Source organism: Colius striatus, chromosome 10, assembly GCF_028858725.1.
Source record: "Colius striatus isolate bColStr4 chromosome 10, bColStr4.1.hap1, whole genome shotgun sequence".
NCBI lineage: Eukaryota > Metazoa > Chordata > Aves > Coliiformes > Coliidae > Colius > Colius striatus.
In genome coordinates, this window is record NC_084768.1 from 20,985,274 (window position 1) to 21,008,536 (window position 23,263).

Sequence of the window (23,263 nt, forward strand, 5' to 3'; positions counted from 1 at the left end):
AGAGGGTGAGGGTGACCAGAACAGCAACTTGTGTCTTGGGGTAAATTTGTTAGATGCCTATCTTCCATCTCAAGGTGCTCACGGACCATCTGCTATCGCTTGTGACAGTAGGTGTAAGTAGGGGAGGTGCTGTGGTGCAGCACAAGGGTCCGTTCTTCCTTGTGACCCTCTGGTGGGCTGCTTTTGCAGGTCAGGTGGATGTGCCAGTATCTCACTTATCCTGATGCATGCAGGACTAGGAGGGACCCCTGCCTCTGGATTTTTCTCTTCCCCTGTGGAGTGGTCATGTCCCCCGACGCAAAGGCAAGGAACAAGGTGGAATTTGCCTTCATGTCTGCATGGCTTGTTGATTACTCTTGAGACTTAAATGCTGATGGACCTGGGTCTGTGGAGCCTGCTGTCCTTATCCCAGCTCCATCAGTGACCTCAGGCAAGACATTTTCTCTCTGTTTCTGTTCCTCCCCCTCTTTCTAGTGTAATGATAGTTTTACTACAACAGGCTGAGGACCCATCTAATCTCATTTTTCATCTCTGGAGCAAAAGCAAACATGTGAGTGATGATCCCAGCCTCTACCCCATTTCCAGGTCTGGGGATTTCCTGAAGCTGACACTTGTCTGGTAAATTCTGATAGATCTTCTTTCTGAGTAGCGTCTGAGCTGACTGTCCTTGAGGTCTCTCGGCCTCCCCAGCAGCCCTTGCCCATGAGTCCCACTAGTTACTTCTTCTGCCTGGTTTTGAGCCCTGTTCCTACAGGTTGGTTGGCGGGACCTGGCTTGTGAGCAGACAGCCCCCCCGTCCCCCCTCCCCAGGCTTCCCGTGAGCTCATCGTGTTTCATTTGTCTCCCTGCGTGCCCGGGCAGCTCGGGCCTCCCAGGCAGCACCCCTGCCCTGCCCATGCAGGCAGCGGCAGCGGGTGGGATGGAGCTAGGGGAATGGGAAACACAGGAGGAGGGAGCCACACTTCACGTTTCCCCGTGAGCTGGCACCCAAGGTAGGTGCAGGCCAGGGCTCCTCGCGGCGCTGTGTCCCGCCGCTGCCTCTCTCTAGGGCGTGGGGCGGGCGCGTGCGGCCCTGTCTGCACTGGCTGGGCTGGGCTCCCCGGCCGCCTGGGGCTGAGTCAGCCCACGGCACACGCGCTCTTCCTCCTGGGAGTGACGCAGGTGGGGCAGACGATAAAAAACACACGGAGGAGGAAAGAAAGGCGTGAGCAGCCGTCGGTGAGCCCGGCCGTCGCCTGTCGGATCAGCCAGCAGCCATGGCCGGGGGCTGCCTGCTGCCCCGCTGCTGCTTCCTGGCCTTTCTCCTGCCCGCAGCCCTGAGTGCCAGCAGAGCAGAAGGTGAGGCTTTGCCGTGGTTGGCTGTTCTTGCTGTTGCTGGGGCTGTGCCCACAGCCTGGCTGGTGCTGGGAACCGAGAGCCGGTGGGTTCTGCACACCCAGCGAGGGTGCTCACCCCTCTGCCTTTGGGATTAAAACTGGGTCTGAAGGTGCTTCTCCTTACATTTCCTCAGGGTTTAAATATCCCATGAGCATTGAGACTGGTGAGGCTTTTTATGGGCATGCCCTTTTAGTAACTTATTTATTTGCAATGAGTTTATTGCTTTCAGTATGAAGCCTTGCTACTTGGGTGGGATCGGGGCATGAGCATTGCCCAGGGAATGCGTGGCTGATCTGCTGTAACCAAAACCTTCCCTAAGACTGAGGAAGAACTGGAAGCATCCAGGATCCAGTTTGCTGTAGCAACACGTGTGGTGCTTGTATTTTGTGCAAGTCCATGGGACTTACAAGTTGCCCACAACCCCGTGAGTTTCCCATGATGTGTAGACCAATGGTGAGCCTCAGAAATCCTGAGGATCCCCTCGCATGTGCAGTTGTAGCAGAATGTGAAATGCAGAGACGTTAAACTGCCTTCAGCCCAGTGGGAAATCAGGGTTGGGGTCTGAGTCCTCTTGGTGTGTGGTCTAGAGATGGGTATGTTTGGCCAGAGTTGTGTTTTCATGTATCTTTTGTAAATACTGAGCGACTTCTGGGGTTTTTTTAATGGTCTGTAGTACTGGCATTCTGAAATACAGTCACTGGCCTTGCAGTGGGCTTTCTGTCAGTTTTCTTCAAGTGCTGTGTGTCATGGTAGGGGAAAACAGTGCTGGGTTTTGTGGTTGTTCTAAAAAAAATGGAACAACTTGATTTGCTTAATGTGCTACTTGGATAATTATTGCAGCACCCTTAATTGCATGCAAGTGTTAAAATCCTGCTGTGAGTTCTCCTGTGCTGTTACTCCTCTGCTCCCGGTGCTGGGTGCCTACTTGTGATTCACATGCTTGTGAGTGTGGAGGTTAGAGCTCAGCTGTGCCAGCAAGGTGCCCAAGTCAGTGTGTTGGAACGGAGAAGGCACCAAACAGCGGCTTTTGGCTCCAGGTGTGTGTTCTCTCCTGGCTGACGCTGGTGGAGCTGCAGGAGACACAGGCAGCTCTTCCTGCAGCAAGAAAGCTGTGAAGTCGGGAGTGAGGGAACGTGGGACTTGGGGTAGCAGGTGGGACAGCCGTCCCAAGAGCACAGAGCAGGGGAGGGCTTGTGTTATCCCGGAGGCTTCATTGCATACAAAGCTCTCTTGATGGACAGAATAGTCTTTGCAGAGCAGCTTGTATGTACAGGGCCATTGAATCTGCTCCTTGGTCAACCTTATTTTGTGAATTTAAGATGATAGTTTAAAATGTTCACAGCTGCCCATTTCCTTCTCTAAGCCTTTCTGACATGGGAATTTGTCTCAGCACAGCAAATGAGCATTTTTCATGCTTTACTCTGCTGGGTAGGAGCTGGGAGAGTGATGTCCTGCCAGATATGTGCCACAGACCTTCTTCATCCCAATGTAGCACTGCAAAACTTCTCTTCTATGGAGCCCTGATTGTCTGAGAACTGGATTGTCTCAGAGCAGAGCCTCAGGGCACCTGGATACAAAAGTGATTCTTTACTCGGTTGGTTCTCATCTTCCATCAGCTACTCCATGCTACACCTCAGAAATTCCAGTGCCCCGCTCTTGGTACAGGTTCATCTGCCTGAGCTCTCAGGTGTCTGGGAGAAGACCAGTAACAGCTGTACTGGTGAGGTGGTGGCACTAAACTGCAACAGCATCTTAAATGGTTCCAGATTAGCAAGAACTGACTCCATGCCAGGGCTGGAGAGCTGGCTTTTAATGTGCTGCAGCCTTAGAGGGAAAACTGAGAAAAGGTTTTCATTCCCTGGGGCAATGGTGCTCATGCCTGTAATTTAGCAACCCAGTTAAATCCTCTGCATTACGTAGACACAGAGTGATGTGTGGGTGGAGCTGGATTTGGTGATCCTTATGGGTCCTTTCCAACTTGAGAATATTCTAGCGTTAGTGTGGAGGGATGGGGGGTGGGATCACCCCCAAACAGTCCCTCTCTGAAAGTGACCTTGGAGAACTTCTGCAGAGTCTACCAAGATGATGAGAACTCTGGAACATCTCTCTTGAAAGAAGACTGAGAGAGGACATTATCAATACTGACAAATAGCTACAGGATGAGTGTCGAGAAGATGAGGCCAGTGTTTGTTCTGTGGTGCCCAGTGACAGGACAAGGGGTAACAGGCACAAGCTGCGACACGGGAAGTTCCACTGGAACATGAGGAGAAACTTCTTTGTTGTTCAGGTGAGGGAGCCCTGGCACAGGCTGCCCAGGGAGGGTGTGGAGGCTTCTTCTCTGGAGGTTTCCAAACCCATCTGGTCATGTTCCTGTGTACCCTGATGGAGAGGAACCTGCTTTAGCAGTGGGTTGGACTTAAATGATCTCTAGAGGTCCCTTTCGACTCCGACCATTCTGGGAGGCTGTGAAAGTGAGTGCAAATTGAGAAAATCCTGTGCTGCTGCTCTCAGTGGGTTGTTTCTATTTTCTTTGAACTTTGGTCACCAATGATGTCCACTGAGGCTCTAGATGCTTTCTCATACCCTAAGACACAGGACTTCTGCACCCACAGGTCCAGCAGGCTGGGGTGGCAGAAGACCTTCCACAGCCAGGTCTCTGTCTCCTGGCAGCTGAGCTGCAAGGGAAAAATGGGGTTTGCCAAAGCTGGAAAAATCTCTCCCTGTTTGCTGGTGCATGAGGTCATCTCTGTTCTTGGCAGCGGGCTGGGCTGCCGCTTGCTGAGTGCCTTTGTCTGGTATGTGCACATTAATGGGCATGTGGGAAGGCGGCCGTGCCCAGGTGTGAGCGTGCTTGGGCCATGAGCGCAGGGAGCTTTGCCTGCTCCTGGGAATCACGGATGCAGAGCACAGGGACTTTGTATCCTCGGGCTAAGCTGTGTCAGAAGAGCACTGGAAAGGAAGAGACTCCACATGTATCAAGTACAACCCACCATCTGCATCCATGTGGTGGGTTTCCATTTGCCTTGGGATTTCCTTCACCTCCCTGTGCTGTGAGAGGTGACCTGAGCTGAGAGTGGGCACCTGGGGATGGCCTTTTGTGTCCCAAGGAGGTCAGCAGGGAGTAGAATTTCTCAGAGGGAGACTGAGGATCCCATGGCAGCATCAGGGTGGTCTGCAGCAGCTCTCCATCAGGCCCTACAGACCCTGCATTTTCTCTCAGGGTGTTTCTTCCTCTTGCCTGTCTTTGCCAACCGATTTCTCAGCCATGTCTGCTCTCCTCAGTGGAGGTAAGGAACTCATCTGGAACAAAGGTCCTTTTAAAATTGTTCTTTCTAACCCACCTCTCTGCTGGCATGTTTCTGCCAAGCTCCTCTGATCACAAACCACTCCTCATCACCCCTGTACCTGCCTGGGAGGACACTTGCACTGCAGATCTGAGTGGAAGGACTTGGTGGAAGCTGGTTGAGCTCTTCCTTCTGGGCTCACTCCTGGTCAGAGGCCAGGTGAAGCAAAACATAACCTCAGGGATCCTTCCCTTTTCCCTGAAGTCACCCCTAAGATACTCCACGTGTTTCTCAGGACAAGGTTTGGGTTTGTTTTGATATTTTGGAGGTTTTTTAACCATTTCTGCTTATTGAAAGGCCTCATTGTGTTGGAAGGCCTCCGAAAGGATGAACATCCCATGCCATGCTGCACTGTGAAGCAGGGCAGGCGTGTATGTCCTGAGCTGTGTTGGCAGTGAAATCCAGCATCACTGTGGGCACTGGTGGCACAGGAGGGGCTGATGGACACAGGCACAAGGGGATAAGCACGGAGATGTGGGGACAGGGCTTGTTATTAGCAGAGCAAGAGGAGAGGTTTGCATCGCCCGGGCTTGCTCCTTGACTATCAGGGTGGGTTTAGAGCTTTGTAGCTGGTGCCTTCATCTCTAAGCATCATGTGAGATGTGTCTCTCTCTCTCTCTTCTCTCCTCAGTGTGTGACTGCAACGGGATGTCCAGGCAGTGCATCTTCGACTGGCAGCTGCTGAGGGAAACAGGGAACGGGTACCGCTGCCTGGGCTGCGCGGGCAACACGGCAGGCGCCCGGTGCGAGCGCTGCAAGGACGGCTTCTTCCGACAGCACGGGGGGCTCTGCTGCCTGCCCTGCCACTGCCACCCCCACGGTACGGCACGGCACGGCACGGCTGCTGGGAGGCCACGGGGGAGCAGGGCTGGGGGGATTAGAGCGCCTGCCCCTGTGTGCAAGCACATGGACCTGGTCAGGCTTCGCAGCACAGCAGTGAGAGGGGCCAGCGTGGCTCCAGAGGGACTTGTCTGGGAGGTGCCAGCGCTGTGCTGCTGCACTGGAAGTCGCAGGAGCTGCTTCTCCTCCTTCTGGGTGCTTTGCTGCTTGGTGCTAGGAGTTTCAAACCTCTCAGCAGCTCCAGTCTGCACCCAGGCTTCAAGAGCCACCTGACCCCCAAAATAAGCACAGACTCACAAGATGGTTTGAGCTGGAAGAGACCTTCAAAGATCATCTAGTCCAACCCCCCTGCCAGAGGCAGGGACACCTTCCACTAGACCAGGTTGCTAAAAGCCCCATCCATCCTGGCTCTGAACACTTCCAGGGGTGAGGCATCCTCAGCAACAACACAGGGTGACCTGTGCCACTGCCTCACCACCCACATCATAGAACATTACTTATGTCCAGTCTAAACCCACCCTCTTTCAGTTTGAAACCTGTGTCCCTTGCTCTGTCACTACAGGCTCTGGTAACAAGTCTGTGTTTGCACCATGTCGCCTTGCAAGGCACAACACTGTCAACTCAGGAATTATCCTTTCACTTTTATGATACAATTATAAAAGCCTTTGCAAAGCTCATCTTTGTACTTTGAGCCCCCTTTATATGTAGAAAGGCTGTAGTAAGGTCTTACAAGAATCCCCACTCCCTCAGGCTTCCTGCACAGCAGAGGTGTCCCAGCCCTCTGCCCGTTTCCATGGCCTCCTCTGTCCCTGCTCCAACAGGTCCCTGTCTGTCCCGTGCTGGGCCCCCAGAGCTGGATACAGAGCTCCAGGATGGGTCTCAGGAGAGGGGAGTAGAGGGGAACATCCCCTCCCTGGCCCTGCTGGCCCCGCTGCTGCTGATGCACCCAGGCCACCGTTGGCTTGCTGGCCTGCCAGCTCATGTCTAACTTTTCACTCATCAATACCTCCAAGTTCTTTTCCACAGGACTGCTCCCCACCCATCCCCCAGCCCATACTGATATTTGGGATTGCCCTGATCCAAGTGCTGGACCTTGTACTTGACCTTAATTAACTTTATGAGATACACAAGGGCCTCCCCAGCCTGTCAAGGTCTCTGGATGGGATCCCTTCCTTCCAGAGTCTCTGTCAGCGACCCCTGCCTCGCCAGGAAGGAGCCTGCTCTGCTCTGCCCTGAATTTGGCTGGTGGCCATGAACTCGCTGATGCCTGCTGGGGGCTGCCCTCTCCTCCCAGCTGCCGTCCTTATCTCATGGCCAGTGGCCAAACCCCGCTGCAGGGAGTGATGGCTTTCATGGGCTGTGTGAGCAGGGCTGCTGCTTCCTGATGTCACAACGTTTGGCAGCTCTGCAAAGGCTTTTAATTGACTGGTCAAAGTGAAAGGATAATTCCCGGGTACATCTGTGTTGTGGCTCAGGGTAGGGTCTGTGTGTAAAGTGCTGTGGTGCCTGGGGACAGATAGGAGGTTTCAGCCTCTCCAGCTCCTCCTGTGGCTTTTTGCAGGCCATGGGGCTGCAAGATGGGATTTCTAGCTCTGGGGTGTTTTCCATGGATCATATGGTGGGTCTGCAAGAGATACAATGACCTCTTCATTGTCATCAGACTTTGGCTTGTTCTGCAAGTACATCTTGCACAGAGGTTCTGAAGATACTGAAATGCTTGCTGGCCTGTGTCTGTGCAGGAAGGTCACTACATTTACCACCCAAATATGAAAAACAAGTGGCAACAGGACAGAGCAATGGGCTTTAAGGTGGTGGGAGGGTGAATATCCTTGGCTGCTATCCATGCTGATGTGCAGGAAGGCCCAGGGGCAGGATGGCTGCCTGTGGCTCCAGCATCCTCTTCCCTCAGCACCTGTGTGTGCACAGCACTGGGGCAGAAACCAAAGATCCTGCTATGGCCTTCAGCCCCACAGAATCCTTGTGAAGCCATGAGAATCAAGTTCTACCAATGTCTACTAGCAGTGAGTCTGACAAAGAAGAATAAGTTTTCTACTTGGTTTGCAGTGCCTTCGAGTCCATCTTGTCCTTCACAATGACCTTTATGGTGGGGAAGAGGAGCCTTGTCCAGGGCAGCTGGTCAATATCTGCTGGGATTTATCTCCTCCAAGTTTCTGTGCGTCAGCTAGGGAGGCTTGGGGCACCTTTAATAGCCAGACCTAGTGTCTCATCCTGGTGCTGGGGTCTCAAGGGGGACCTAGGGCTGGGTTGCTGCCACGGTGATGGTGTGGTGCTTTGCCCAGTCAGAGAGTGAAGGAACGTGCCCGTTCAAACCTCTCCTTGCCCTCTTTCCACAGGCTCCCTCAGCCCACAGTGTGACAGCAACGGCCAGTGCAGCTGCAAACCTGGTGTGATGGGCAAGAAGTGTGATCAGTGCCAGCCAGGCTTTGAGTCCCTGTCTGAGGCTGGCTGCTGGAGTGGACAGTAAGTGCTGGCTACTAGCAGTGGCACAGGGACAACTGGAGGGCCCAGAGCTTCTCCCAGCTGCTGTTAAGAGCCTGTGCTGGCTGCAACCACCCTGTGCAAGGGCAGAGGCAGTTGTTCCATGGCAACATGCCAATAGCCTTAAGCTGACCTTGCCAGGAGAGACCAGGCTGGAGCAGGGCTGGCCCTCCATTTCAGCCTGCAGAGCTTGCTGTTGCACAACAGCAGCATCAAAATTGGAGCTTAACCACACTCTGAGGAGATTGCTTTATTACCCAGACAACACCAAGCAGGCAGCAGCCAGGCAAGCCGATGAAACAGAACCTGCCTACATCTGGGTCTGTCTGGTGCCAGTGCCACTTGCAAGGACTGCCCCCCTGCAGAAATGTGCAGGCAAAAATCAACCCCTTCCTTTGCAATAATCCCTCTTTAAACACCTTTTGAAGCATTTCTGGTTTATCTCCCTCAGCACAGTACTTGCTTCACCCTTTCATTGCTCCTTTGGGGCCCCCAGCAAACAGTGTGGATGAGATGGCTGCCTTCAGCCATACTGCTATGCTTGGCCTCCTGCCTGCACCTTCTTTGATGTTGCTGCCTGTTGGAGCTCAGCCAAGGTTTATTAAGCTTAGTAGAGCTTCTCTTTGCTCTTGTAGGTGGGTTGGATGCTCTGGGGTGCCCTGGGGCAGGAGCGTTGGGCAGCATCTCAGCCTGGCATCTGTTATGCTGCAGCTGGATTACTTAGAGGTGGCTCTGCTGATTGTTTCCCCCTTTCTAGTGTGGGACTGGTAGCTGGGGGGCTGGTTCTTCACTGTGTTGTATAACAGCTGGGACCCCTGAGCTCCATGTGGAGGCTGCTGCTGTCCCTGTTGCAGGAGCCCACAGTGCGAGTGTGATGCAGCAGGCAGCGCTGGGGGCTGCGTCTCGGGCCGCTGTGTCTGCAAGGCCAGTGCTGATGGCGAGCACTGCCAGAGGTGAGTGTATGCCTGTAGAGCTCACAGGGATGGATGGGTGTCTGCAGTGCTGACAGAGGCGGGTAGGTGTTTGTTTGCAGCTCTGCCAGGGATGGATGGGTGTCTGCAGTGCTGACAGAGGCGAGTAGGTGTTTGTCTGCAGCTCTGCCAGGGGTGGGTGTTTGCAGACAGAAAATGAGATAAGATTCTTGAAAGCAGACAGAAAAGGAGAAAAGGGACTTGAGTGCTGTCACTTTCTGGTGTTCCCCAGGTGCAAGCGGAGCTTCTATAACCTGGACGCCAGAAACCCTGCGGGGTGCTCCCCCTGCTTCTGCTATGGACACTCAGATGTATGTGCCAGCGCGGACAACTACAGCGTCTACAACATCACCTCCACCTTCCAGCGAGGTGAAGCCCAAGCAGGAGATCCTTATGGCTCCTGGGGATGTTTGCCAACCCTTCCCTCTGACATGCTGGAGGAGCCACGTGGCTCACCGTCTGGCTCTGGGTCCCCCTGTGCTTTGATGGATGGGATGGTGTGATCGTATGGTGCAAGGGTGGCAGGGAGTGTAGGGCTTGCTTCATTGTGTCTTTCTTGCCACTTGGGAGGAAACTTCTATGCCCAGCCTGGCTTGTTTTCAGATGCATCAGATATGTGTGCAGATATTTGCAGATGCGGGGATATGTGTGCTGTCCTCTCAGAGGTCAAGGGGTAGGAAGCTGGAGGGTTTTGATGAGATAAAGCTTGAGAAAGCTTTAGTCCTGGAAACACCTTCCTTCTCCCTGCTGACTGCTCCTTGCTGGTGTTCTAGGTGATGAAGGCTGGAGAGGTGTCCATGAAAGTGGCTCCTCGGCCAAGCTGCAGTGGTCCCCACGCCACGAGGATGCCTACATAGCAGCAAGGACACCAGAGCCCATATACTTCATGGCCCCTGGTAAGTGTGGGATTAGTGAGGGGGAGCAGTGATGGTGTCCCCTGTGCTTGGTCAGACCCAGTGACTCAGGCATTTAGGAGGAAGGCAAGATCTGAAGCCTTTCATTTTCTTCCTTCAGCAAAGTTCCTCGGGAACCAGCAGCTGAGCTATGGCCAGACTCTCTCCTTCGACTACCGCCTGGACCGGGGCGGCCGCCAGCCATCTCCACACGATGTGGTCCTGGAAGGAGATGGCCTGAGGATCACTGCCTCCTTCCTGCCCCAGGGGAACGTCCTGCCCTGTGGCGTCAGCCAGACATACACCTTCAGGTAAAAGGGGGGCATTTGGAGCAGGGTGAGCAAGATTCAACTATGATCCCTTAGAGGTGGCAAATGGTTGCATAGTTTGGGCTGGATGCATGCACCCCAGGTGCTTCTCTCCTGGATGAGGAGGTTACATTGTGAGAGAGGCAAGAGAAAATCTGTCTTGAGGTTTGGCTGGGTACTTTGCTTGGGGTCAGTCGTGTGAGTGGAGGTTGTTCCCTGAAGCCCTGAGTCCAGAAGGGAGATGAGTGAAGGCTGCCACATTTTCTTGATGAGGCATCTCATTTTCTTGGAATGAATTCCACTTCTCCTCCCTCCCATGGGCAGGTTGGATGAGCACCTGAGCAGCAAGTGGAGCCCGAGGCTGAATCACTTTGAATATCGCAGGCTGCTGGGAAACCTGACAGCTCTCTGGATCCGAGCCACCTTTGGGGAGTACAGTAAGTGGGGGGAGAGCTTGCAAGCACAAGGTTGGCTTCTCTTTGCTAGAGACACCAAGTCTCCAGGCAGAGACACCTTTGCTAAAAGTTATTAAAATCCAACCATTTTTAAAACTGCCCCTAAGATGAGCAAAGTCAAATTATGAAGAGACTGAGCAGGATGGCAACAGTGGGGCCAGCAGAGCCTCGGCCCTCCTGTTTGCCTGCGGGCGTCGTAATGGAACACGGACCTGCGTGGGTCCTGGGTGTGAGGGAGGTGCAGGTGGAGCTGTTGTCCCCTCCAGGTGACCACTGTCCCTCCCTCCAGGCACTGGCTACATCGACAACGTCACCCTGGTGTCAGCACAGCCCGTGGCCGGCGTTCCCGCTCCCTGGGTGGAGCGTTGCGAGTGCCCCGTGGGCTACCGGGGCCAGTTCTGCGAGCGGTGTGCCCCTGGCTACCGCAGGCGTGCCCCTGGCACGGGGCCCTTCAGCGTCTGCGTGCCCTGCAACTGCCAGGGGGGAGGACTCTGTGACCCCGACAGCGGTGAGAGCGGCCACGGCCACGCTGTGCGCGTGGGGCGGGTGGGATCGCGCGCGGCTGCTTGTGTCCTGGTGCTTGAGCTGGGGGGTCGTGGGACACTGGGTGGGCTGAGACTGCTGACCTGGAGTGGGGGTGAGACATCACAGATAGTGCTGCCCAGAGCCTAGAAGGGCTGCAGTCAGACATAGAGGGGAAATAGAGCATCTGTTATTACCTGGAGAGCATGGAACATTTTTCTTCTGACTTTTTGTTCTAAAGGTAAGCATGGTAAGGTTGGACAGGGCTCTGAGCAACCCCATCTAGTTGAAGATGTCCCTGCTCATGACAGAGGGGTTGGACTAGATGACCTTTAAAGGTCCCTTCCAACCCAAACTGTTCTGTGATTCTGTGTGCTGTGAGCAGATACCAGCAATGTGAATATGTTATACTACCCATCTTGTTAAAATAGCCGCCAGTGCTGCCACGCAGAGCCAAAGTACTGCCAAGCTAAGCTGTTGGTATTTGCCAAGTCTGAACTGGAAATTCCAAATACCTGATTGTTAAGCAGGAGGCACAGAAGGCAATGTTTGGCTCCTCAGGAGCTATGAAAGGAAGACACAGACACCTTTGAGTGGTGATAGCGAACCTTCCTGCCCTGGGACGGGCTCCCAGTGGGGTCTCGCATTGCAGGAGCAGGAAATGGTCCTTCCTGTGTGATGAAATGGAGCATGTATGGGTCGGTGTGTGTATCTCAAAATGTCTGGTGGAGGATGCTGGGCCATGAGTGCTTGTGCTGCAATGGGTGGCATGGCCAGCAGCAAAGAGTGGCTGAGAGGCTGGTGGTGGGAGGGTGAGAGCAAGCTGCCCTAAACTCTTTCCTTCCCTTTTCAGGTGAATGCTACTCAGGAGATGAAAACGTGGACAATAGTGCCAGTTGCTCCTTGGGTTTCTACCAAGACCCCCAGCCACCACACAGCTGCAGGGCATGTCCCTGCAGCAATGGCCAGGGCTGCTCAGTGGTGCCGGGCAGTGAGGAGGTCATCTGTGACCACTGCCCCCGTGGAGCTGCTGGTAATGCCCTTCTCCACATCCCTTCTGCTCTACCTTTTCCCAGAGCTTCTGCCTGCTGTGCAGGGAGGTGCAGGCATTGGTGAGCCAGGAAGGTGTCAAGGGTGTGGGTGTTGAGAGGATGGGGCCAGTCTTTTTTCTATAGTGCCCAGTGACAGGACAATGGGTAACGGGCACACTGGGCACAATGGGTAATGTTCCACTGGAACACTAGGAGAAACTTCTTTGGTGTACAGGTAAGGGAGGGTGTGGAGAAACCTCTGGAGGTTTCCAAACCCACCTGGACATGTTTCTGTGTGACCTGATCAAGATGAACCTACTTTAGTGGAGGATTGGACTGGATGATCTCCAGAGGTGCCTTTTAACGCCAGCTGTTCTGAGATTCTGGATGCTGGGAGCTGGGTGGATCATCCCATCTGAGCCTGGTTTGGCTATGGCATCCCCGTTCCTGCCTGCAAAAAAACATTTCAGCCCCAAGAGCTGTGTACCTACATATTGCCCTGTGCTAGGAAAGGTTCTTATCTAAACAGATAATGTGGATGGGAAAAGGATGAGTGGAGAGGAAACAGAATAGAAAATAATGAAAAAACAACATGAAATGGTTTACCTGAGGTCAGTTGTTGCACCCAGCTTTCCAGAGCCTGCCTGGTGCATCGTGCATTGGCCGTGAAGGGAAAGAGAGTCGAGATGCTCGTGTGCTTATCCTGAGGAGGCTGACTATCCCCATTTCCATGAGGCAGAAGCAGCAAAACAGCCTCTGCCTTCTAGGCAAGAGCATGAGGTTCTCATCTCTGCTTTCCCAGGGGCCAACTGTGAGTACTGTGCTGACGGCTATTTTGGAGACCCCGCGGCGTCCCGGCCCTGCCAGCCGTGCCAGTGCAACGGCAACGTGGAGCCCAACGCCGTGGGCAACTGCGACCGCCGGACAGGCGAGTGCCTCAAGTGCATCTACAACACCGCCGGCTTCTACTGCGACCGCTGCAAGGACGGCTTCTTCGGGAACCCCCTGGCCCCCGACCCTGCCGACAAGTGCAGAGGTGAGAGCCAGGCACTGTGTGAGCTAGTGATGAGCAAGAAAATCCATGCTGGAGCGCAGGGTGGCTTGATGGGAAGGGGAGGTTGTAGCGAGGTGAAAGCTAGTCTCCCAAGTAACAAGATAAGGGGAAATGGCCTCATTTTTCTCCAGGGGAGGTTTAGGTTGGAGATTAGGAAAAGAATCTTCCCTGAGAGGGTTGTTAGACACTGCCCTCATGTGCCCAGTGAGGTGGTGAAGTCCTGGAAATGTTGAAAAGCTGTGTATCTGAGGTGCTGAGGGACATGGTTTAGTGGTGGGCTTGGAGGTGTGAGACTAGTGATTGGACTTGATCTTAAAGTTCTTCTCCAACCAAAATGATTCTGTGGTTCTATAAAAGTCTAATCTGGAGAGCAGGAGCAGAGAGCAGGAACTGGAGCACAGGGCTAAACAGAGGTAGGAAAGCAGGGGGAGAAAGTGGGTGGAAGGATGTGCTGACACCTGAGGTGGAGACAGGCTCCTTTGAACTTGTGCTACTACAACCCACAGCCTGTGCCTGTGACTTGCCTGGTGCTGAGCCCCTGAAGTGTGAGAGTGACGGGAGCTGCATTTGCAAGCCTGGCTTCGAGGGTCCTCGCTGTGAAGAAAGTGAATGCCCAGCTTGCTACAGTCAGGTGAAAGCCCAGGTGAGCATCTGTGCCAGCCCTGGGGCCCCTGAGATGCAAGGTGTGCGGTGATACACTTGCCCTCAAGCACCTCCTGCTGCCAGTAAGAAGTGGTTTTGCAGGCTGCAGCTCAACTCTGGGATTGCACCCAATTAAAATCCTAAAAACCCAGTGATGTAGAGCTGCTGGCCTGTGGTGCCCCATCCAAAAATGAGCCCTCATTTTGCTCTCCATCCTCTGGCTGGACTGGGGCCCCAGTTCCCAGTGAGGGCTTGGTGTCCTGCTGGCTGATGGCCCTGTGTGCTGTGGTTGCAGGTGGAGCTGTACACACAGCAGCTGCTGGAGCTGGAGCGGCTCTTCTCGGAGTTGCAGGCTGGTGGTGGGGCCGAGAGCCAGGGGCTGGAGGGGAGGATGCAGCTGGCTGAGGATATGCTGCGGACCATCCTTGGGGAAGCCCTCGGACTGCAAGGTACTGCCCACCTGCTGCCCTGCGATGGGGCCATCTGGTCTGTGTCAGGGGAGGGTTTTGTTGTCTTTTTGCTCAGTGATGTTTTCTCTTCAGCCTTCCTCTTTGCTTCTCACCAGCCTCTGGCACATCTTTGGAAAGCCGTGTGGCCAGGATGAAGGGGCAAGAGTCCAGCTCCCAGAGCCACTTGGATGAGGTCAAGGCAATGGTGGAGAGACTGAGGTCTCTGGGAAGCCAGTATGAGAGGCAGGTGCAGGAGACCCGGCGGCTGCTGGAGAGAGCCAGGCTGGACCTGGACCACAGCAGAGCTGATCTGCAGCAGGTGGTAAGAGCATCCTCATGTGACATGCTCCTAGTCTAGCCCGGGGCTGAAAAAAAATCCATGGAGAAAGCAAGGATTTAATATATTCCAGTTATTACATTTGTTTTGGGAGTGCACAATCTTGTGGCCCTTTCTGTAGGGCTGGGACTTGGAGGGGTGGTGGCTGAAGTCCTGGGGAGACTGTGGAGGTTTTATGTGCTGCAATTTTGCTTTTTTGCTTCTGAATCAGATGGAAGGAAGAGCACTCATGTTTCTCTTCCTCCCTCCTCAGACCGTTCCCTCTTCAGACCTTCCCGGGGGCTCTAATCAATTATTGATGCTGGCCCAGGAGGCTCTGAGACTGGCAGACAGGTGAGTTGCTCTTACTATCAGCTGAGAGAGAGGAGAGGGACAGAGATCCTGCTGGGTGCTCAGAAGGTCCTTTCTGGAGTCCTTGCCTACTCCACCAGGCTGCAGCTGCCCCAGCCTCAGTGCCAGCCCTGGAGGAGGGAGATGTGGCTGCTGGGCTGGCTTTGCTGCCCTACAAAGCTGTCCTTGGCTGCCTTTGAAGGTGATGTTGGGTGTGTTTTAGAAGTATCTCTGGGGTCAGAGTTTGGCCCATGAGTTGGAACAGGCAACACCTGTCTTCCCCTGGTGCTCCTCTACCCCTGGGAGCTGCAGCAAAATGCGTCCCCTTCTCAAACACGCTGCGTTTCCTGAGGGGCTGCGACCCAGCAGCGCCCAATGCAACCGAAAAGGAAGTTGGTGGAGAAAATTCAGGTGGGAAACCTTCCTGAGGAGCTGCTTCCTGTGCTTTTCAGGCACATGCAAGCTGCCAACACCATCGAGCAGGCGGCGCAGGCAGCGCAGGAGGATGCCAGGCAGGCGCTGGAGCTGCTGCGCGCGGCCGCCGGTGGAGAGATGGATGCCCCAGGCTCTCTGCCAGGGCTGCTGGGCAAGTGAGTGGGGACTGTGCTTGCTGATGTATGGTGGGGAGGAGGGGGTGGCCAAGCTTCCCTGCCTCCCCAGCTGAGCTGCAAAAAGGTGCAAGTGGAGGCAGGGCCTTGCTTGAACTTGGGTCACTGGCAAGTCTGGATGGTGGAGACAGAGGGTTGGCAGCTCTGTGGAGCATCTGCTTCCCACTGCACAGACCACGATGCTCCCAAGGGAAGGGGTTTAGTGCTGTGTGTGTGAGCAAGCTCCTCGAGGTGACATCCACGTGTGGTTGCAAATCTGGGCTGGCTCTAGGCCAAGGGTAGGTTTAGCCTCGTGTTGTCTGGTGACTCTCCTGGTCAGGCTGGTGCCTCTCCAGAGCTCACTGTGGTGCTGGGATTTTTGCACACCGGTGGTGGGATGAGATTGACAGCCTCAAACAAGGTTAAAGATCTGCATGGGGCTATGCAGAGGAAACATTCAGTAGTAGGGCAGGGATTATCAGAGCTGCTGGGGAGCCTGTGAGGATTCAGCTGGTGGTAAACACCTTTGGGTTTCTGTAGCAGGAGCAAGGAGGCAGGGTGGGTTGGAGGTGCTTGGAGGGGCTGGGTTATGGGAGGTGTTTGCAATTGGCATCCCCTGCATGATAAATCTGCACGGGTCCTTGGAGAGTGTGAAGGAGGCAGCATTAATGCTGTGGTGGGAGGCTGACAGTTTGGCCAGTACCCTGCTCTTCAACCTCTCATCTGTGCAGGTACGAGGAACTGAAATCTCTGTCTGGAGGCCTGAAGGCTGAGGCTGATGGGATGGCCTCTGCGGCAGACAAGGCTTACCAGGGCAGCCTGGTACTCCTCAGCTCCCTGTCCCGCCTGACGATGACTGATGTCGGGTCCTTTGAGGTGAGGCCTTTGTGCCTGTGAAACCAGAAGATCTCCTTTTGCTCTCCATTATACCCTCCCTGCTCCCCTGCCAGCAGCTCGGCCCTTCCCAGGGCTCCATCCTCATGGCAGAGCCGTTGGATGTGCATCTTCCACCCTTTTGCCCCTTTAGCTGTCTGTGGCACAAGCAGCGAGGGACAGGCATCCATCACTGCTCGCCGTGGTTCCCAGCAAGATGCATCTCTGTGTTTCAGGGGGAAGCGACCCGTCTGAAGCAGGAGGCCAGCGCTCTCCTGAGCCTGGCAGACACCTACCTGGCTCAGTACCGGCAGCTGCAGAGCCGCACGGCGCGCTGGCAGGAGGAGATGAAGCAGCTGCTGCAAGGGGGAGAGGGCGAGAGAGCGGTAAGAGGCTGGCCGAGGCACTGCGGCTTGAGTCGTCTCCAGCATGAGCCGGAGCCTCGATGGGATGCCTGTGGCACCACTGCTACCACGTGTTATCCTGGCCTGTTTGCCAAAGGGGACGGTGGTAGTGCCCTTCCTCAGAAGTGCAGCCACTTGGCGTTGGTCTCCTTGGAGACAGCGGGGACCCTGCCGTGTGCAAGGAGCTGCTGCTGCAGGGTCTCCTCTGCATGTCTCCTCCATACGAGGCAGGTTGAAGACCTGCTTGTGCAGAGATTAGAGCTAAGATGACTCAGGATGGCTGGAGCTGGTTGGGGAACAATGGCACAAGCCTCTCCTGACAGATTTTGATTCAGGAGCAAGAGCAGGCATTTGGGAGCAGGCTGATGATCTTCTCCTCTAGTGTAGCTCCTTGCAGACTGCTCTGGGACTGTCTGATGCACCCATACCATTCCTTCATCTGCCTGTTATGTCCCTTTGGCCTGTTGTAGACACTGACACAGCTACTGTCTCGAGCCAACCTTGCCAGGAGCACAGCCCTGAACGCTGTGAGCACTGGCAACGCCACCTTCTACGAGGTGGAACAGATCCTGAAGAGCCTTCGGGGTAATGTCCTAGCAACCCTTCCTTTCCCTCCTCCCTTGTGGGATCTCCCAAAGGCAGCACAGCTTCATTTCCATGCATTGCTTTCAGAGTTTAAGCTGCAAGCAGATGACAAGAAAAGGGAAGCCAAAGATGCCATGAGGAGGCTCCCAATTATCAGCAGCATGGTTGCAAGTGCCAGGGAGAGGACGGACCGAGCTGAAGCGATCCTGGCCAGCGCCACTTCCGAATCCAAGGCAGCCGGCAGCGTGGCAGAGGAGGCCAAGGAGATCACCATGGGCATCCAGCAGGTGAGAGCAAGCCCTGGTGCTGCTGCTGGCACAAAAGGGTTTGGAAAAGAAAATGGTGGAAGAAGAGGAAATGGTTGACAGTTCCAATGGGTCTTCACTGTAGACCCAATGTGTTGACTTTTGTGGCCCTGATGCATTGACTTTTGGACCCAGTGTTTATCTGTAGTGGATCCTGCAGAGACAGAGTTGGGCTGTAGATGACTGGTGCCTGGGGGTCTTTGCAGGCTTGTTTGTCCCACAGGGATCTCTGGGGCATCTCTTCGCAGCCACATTTTGGTTACCAAGGCGATTTTTCACTTCCACAGTCTGAGCTGCTGGCAGGCTTGTGAGCTCCCAGAACTGGCACTGAAGTGGATTGGCTCGCGGACTGTATGTTGTAATTCCTGAGGGGTTCACTGATGTCTGCAGGAGTTGAGCTGTAATTATAGAAACAACTCTCTGAGGCAACTGGTGGGAGTACATGAAGGATAGAGGAAAGCCTGCAGTAGTTCTGGGTCCCTGCGGAAGGAAGCAGTTTCCACCAGCTCCACACTGTGGTGCACCCAGATGGATTTCAGATGTGCTCTGCTCCTCTGAAAATCCCTTTGCCTTTCTAGGAGATCACACAGCTGAAGGTGGAAGCCAACAGGACGGCTGATGGTGTCCTCGCCCTAGAGAAGGCAATAGCCACCCTGCAGCGTGAGGCCAAGGCAGTGGATGGTGAATTTGAGAGGAAGCTCTTGGAGGTTGAGGGAGATGCTGCTGTGATACAGGAGGTGGGTCTCTTTCTTTCCCACCTTGCCCCCTTCCCTGTTGACATTGGGTGAAACTTTGCCTTACAGCTGCCACCTTCCCTTTTTCAGACAGCTGAGGAAGCTCAGAGAGTCCATGCCAAGGCTGGCCAGGCAGGGGTGGCCGTGCAGGAGACATTGAGCGCCATGGAAGAGCTGCTGCGTCTGATGAGTAGGTTTTGCACTGCTGCTGTGGGATGTGGATGGAGACAGGTCCCTGCTGGGGTCAAGGCAGGAGTGCTGGGAGCTGGGGAGTACCTGCCTCAGACAGTGCCTACAAATGAGCCAGGCAGCCGTATGGAGATGAAGTATCTGCCCAGGGAGGTGGGGGAGTCCCCATCCCTGGAGATATTGCAAAGCCATGTAGATGAGATGCTGAGGGCCATGGGTTAGTGGTGGACTTGGCAGAGTGAGGTGTTAGAGGTTGCACTCAACGATTTTCAAGATCTTTTCCAACCAAAACAATTCTATGATTCTATCTAGAAAGATCTAGTCCTCAGCCTCTGTGAATTATTCTCTTTCTTGTTTTCCTTCTGTGCAACAGACCAACCTGGTGCTGTGGACGAGGATGGCCTGAAGCAGCTGGAGATGAATTTTAGCAAAGTCAAAAGCAGCATGAGCCAGCTGAAGGAGGAGATGTTGGCCCTGGAGCAGACGGCCATGCTGCAGAAGGGCCGGGTGCAGACGCTGGAGAGCAGCATTGACGAGATCCTGGCAGATATTAAGAACCTGGAGGATATCCAGAAGAGTCTTCCTCCTTTCTGTTATAATACAAAAGCCATGGAATTGCCGTGAGGGAGCTCTGGAAAGGCTGCAGCACCTGCCAGGCTGTGCAGGCAGGTGAGCCTGGTCCGGCTACCCACCCCAAACCTGGTAGGACTGGCTGCATGTGACACTGTTGAACTGATCCCTAGCCTCAAGCTCAGCGTGGCTGCTGAAGTTGGAATTGTCACTCTGGGCCTGGAGAGTCCCTGATTTTTCCAAGTGGTCCGTCCCTCGGTCCCAGGAGGAAGTAGACGCCTGGTTGTGTGAAGGTGCTACTGACCGCACAACATCCCATTCCTACAACATTTCTGAGGTGCAGATGGGGGTTGCGTATCAACTGTGGGAGTTTGCATGGTTCAGAACCCGAAGTTCATGGCTAACAAGTTCTCCATCCTCCGTGGATCCCTCCTCCTGGTCTGGCACACACAGGACTAGTCTCTGTCCTCACTTTTGACACTGCCAGCACCACCATCTCCTCATGTTCTTAACAAGGTCTTCCTCACCTTTGGTAGCTCAGCAGGCAGGAAGTCAGCTGCATGAAGAGCTGCATGAAGAGCTGCATGAAGAGCATGCAGCTGAAAGAGATGACTTTTGATCTGGGATACTGGTGATACTTCACATGGCTCACTCCTTTCAGCCTGCTCAGTCCTCACCTCACTGGGAGTGGTGCAGCTTTTGCTGTGGCTTGAAGATTCAGCACCAGGTGCTGCTGATGACCCTTTTCATTAAGCTGCAGGTCTTCCATGGTGCTTCTCAGTGAGGTGGCTACTCTTCTGCTAAAGGTATAAATAATAAAGATGCTGGGGTGATGTGCTAGGTGGAGGAAAAAGGGGATCCCAGCTAGCAGGTTAGCAGAGAACTGCTGGAGCTACTCCAGTGGAAAGTCCTTTCTGCTCCCTTCAGCCAGACAAAAAGGGTCCCTTTTCTTTCTCCCACACTTCTTTTTGAGTCCCAAAGGCCCTGAGGGATGACTGTCTTGTCAAAGCTCCCCCTGAGCAAGCACAGGTCTCCCTACCATCCCCTTGCACACTCAAGCATAACGTATCCTTCCAAAACTGGTCAATTTGGTACCAGACAGCTTCCTGTGTGTCCCAGAGCCTGGAAAAAGCAAGGTGGGATCCCCTCTGCACAAGCACTCAGGAGTTGTCACAGCAATGAGGACTTTCTCCAGGGGTCTGCAGCCACAGGCTTGTGTCTGAGCCTGTCCCCATCCTGCTAGTGTGCCAGCATCCTGATTTGATCTGTTTAAAAACATAGACAGTGTCTTGAATGTGTGTCTGCCTCTGGTTTGATGCTGCACGTTTTCCCCTCCCTCCCACATGGTGCTGGATGTTTCTCAGAGGCACAAGTAATTGCCCACAGGGTTTCCCACTGTATATTTGGATAGGGCCTGGAAGAGCTGAAGACATGGTGCTCCCATCAGCCACACACAGCTTTCCTGTGAGTCCAGTTCCAGTCTGACACAGCTCCCAGCTTCCTTTAGGGGTCATTTCAGGGGGAAATAGAGGCACCTGACACTGGAAGTCAGCTCTGCTGAAGCCCCTTGACCTGTGTGGTGGTGATGAAAAAAGAGGGTCTTGGATGGAGGAGGCCACTTTGGGGGACATGCTCAACCCTGGCTAGCTCTGATCCTCTGATAAAGCAACACCCGTGCTTTTTCTTGATAAGGATATACCAACTAATATGTGTGCTTTACACCTTAATTTAAGTGTATTCTTGCCTCTGGCATGCCTTCCCCCGTTGTACAGCACAGGGACAGGCATTATGGACCTGACTTTCTTTTTCCCTGAGTTGAGTTTTTTGAAAGGAAGGAGGGAATAACTGATGAATAGTTCTGGTTGGATATTGCCTACTGGTTAATTTTCTCCAGCTCTCTGTTTTGGGTGAGTTTGGTCATTGGTTCTCTCAGCAGCGCAGCCACTTGTGCTCTTCATGTTGACTCGGTCTTGAGGCTGTTTTGAAATGACACCAGTGACATCGTTTTGTTTTGTTTTGTTTATTACATAATTTAAACATTTTGCTGATAAAGTTGGTTTTTGTCAATGACCTTTTTTCATATAGCAACAGAAGAAAAAAAAAAACAAACCAAGATCAGGCTCCAGAACTTTTGACAAAGTTGAGATCAGTGCCATGGCAACTTTAACCCCTTTCCCTCCCCCCCTTTAGTGACTTTGGGTTTTTTTTCCCCCCCCCAAAAGACATTTGAAGTTCATTTCTCTTTCAGAAAGTTGCACTGTTTAAAAGTGGAGGTTCAAAGACCAAAACCCACGAACATCTTCTCCCCCTGTCCCCTGCACCCTGAAAACCCCAGTCCTCACCTCCCTGCCGGCCACATGGATCTTCAGGGATGATTTGATATTTTTTTGTTGCCATGCCCGCCCAAAGACATTTCCCAAACGAGTCCCAGAGCTGAATGCCCTGTTACAAACCCCCTGTCCCACCCCCCCGTACTGTGAGTTTGACTGAGCAGGCTCCTGCAGGCACAGGTAAGACAGAAGGTACTCCTCATCCACACCACACCGCCACGGCTCCGAGGCAACGCCGCCCTACTCGCCGTGGGACGGGCAGCTGGCTGCTGTCCCTGCACCCCATCCCGTGTACCTGAGGGAGGGGAGATCTGAGATGGCTCTCACCCGCTTTCCTTCTCCATCTCCTTTGTTTAATTACCTGTGTCTTTTCCTCAGTTAAAACCTACCGTCCTTCCTCCCACTTGAAAGAGGCAACCCCGGCAGGTTAAAATCCCTCTCTCTGTGTTTTGAAGGCTGGTTGCTACTGCTGCTTTTTCTCCTCCAGCTTGGAGCAAAGAAGCATGGGTGATGTCTGACACGGAGAACAGGCTGCTGTCTGGAGTAACTTTTGTGTTGGGGTGGAGGGAGGAGTGACTGAAAAACTCACTGAGTGGAGAAGAGTCTAGCTCCTGGCTTACAAATGTTGGATGTCTCATGGCTGAGCTGCACCCACCCAGCGTGGTCACTACAGGAGCTCAGTAGGATGTTGGTGAGCAGCTCAAACTGGCTGAAGCCCTCCCTGGAGAAGAGGCGTTCCTGCACCCCAAGTCTTGCACACTCTCACCACCCTCTCTGCTTTGGCCTGTATCTGCTTACTCCATGGGATACATACACAACTGCCTGGAGATACTAGAGCTGGCCCTGAGGGATTCAGCTGCTGAATTGATGACAGTTCCCCAACAAACCTCTCCTTGTGGAGAGAAATACCTGACAAAGAAAGATCTCTTCTGGCCTTTGGGCACTGCAAGTCATGTGGCTTCTGTGTCTTTTGCTTTCCCTTCTGGGAAGGGCTGTGCTCTCCTTGAAGCCATTAGCCACTGCTCATAAACCCTGTCTGCTGCAAGGAGCCTGGGGCCTAGGCTGCCTTGTTTTGTTGAGGGGCCAGCAGCATCCGTCCCCAAATTTAGCGCAATTACTCCTTTTTGGAGCTTCTGTGAAAGCAGCTTCTCACCCTTTAGTAGGTGTTTAAGGGGAAAGAAAAAAAGGAGTAACTTCATCTCTTTCCCTGAAATACCCTGGAGGCCACAGCCTTCAGATCTCAACCCTGTCTCTTGCTGGGGAGCAGCAGCAAGCCACAGCACTGCCTGAGAAGGGCCACAAAGCCAGCATGGCCAGGACAGTGGTCACACTTTTGTAGGGGGAGGTGTGGGCCAGCCTCAGCCTAGTTAGCCCAAAGCTGTGGGGAGTGGACAGATGTCCAGGAGCTACACCCAAAGTGACACAAAGTTAGATGGAGCAGAGGGAGAGGAAAAGGTCAGAAGTGGGACTGTACCTTCTTCTTCATGGCTGTGACCTTTCCCAGGGGGCTGTGTAGGGTCCTCGCACCCTAGGCATGCTGGGCAGTACAACTTCAACAACTCTCTCTCTTTAGGGCTTAAATATCGTTTTCTTTTGCTCCATGTTAGCTGCCCTGCTTTCAACATGAGTATCTC

At 53.8% G+C, this 23,263-nt stretch overlaps 1 protein-coding gene across 1 annotated transcript; it reads left to right on the plus strand.

The window, feature by feature from the left end:
- Positions 1 to 1,182: 1,182 nt before the first annotated feature.
- LAMC2 (laminin subunit gamma 2) lies at positions 1,183 to 21,303 on the plus strand. Its single transcript, XM_062004087.1, has 23 exons — positions 1,183 to 1,338; positions 5,353 to 5,541; positions 7,916 to 8,042; positions 8,915 to 9,013; positions 9,264 to 9,400; positions 9,805 to 9,927; positions 10,046 to 10,235; positions 10,557 to 10,669; positions 10,977 to 11,195; positions 12,063 to 12,242; positions 13,043 to 13,276; positions 13,801 to 13,937; positions 14,232 to 14,385; positions 14,502 to 14,707; positions 14,976 to 15,055; positions 15,505 to 15,642; positions 16,371 to 16,515; positions 16,749 to 16,898; positions 17,387 to 17,501; positions 17,589 to 17,788; positions 18,385 to 18,543; positions 18,631 to 18,730; positions 19,103 to 21,303. Exons 1-23 carry the CDS (start codon positions 1,257 to 1,259, stop codon positions 19,351 to 19,353), a joined length of 3,528 nt encoding a protein of 1,175 aa, XP_061860071.1. The 5' UTR covers positions 1,183 to 1,256; the 3' UTR covers positions 19,354 to 21,303.
- The last annotated feature ends 1,960 nt before the right edge of the window (positions 21,304 to 23,263 follow it).

Coding starts and splice junctions, on each gene's coding strand:
- LAMC2 (XM_062004087.1), top strand. CDS start 1,257: ATGGCCGGGGGCTGCCTGCTGCCCCGCTGCTGCTTCCTGGCCTTTCTC. Junction 9,401..9,804: donor CACCTCCACCTTCCAGCGAG/GTGAAGCCCAAG, acceptor CTGGTGTTCTAG/GTGATGAAGGCTGGAGAGGT. Junction 10,236..10,556: donor AGCCAGACATACACCTTCAG/GTAAAAGGGGGG, acceptor TCCCATGGGCAG/GTTGGATGAGCACCTGAGCA.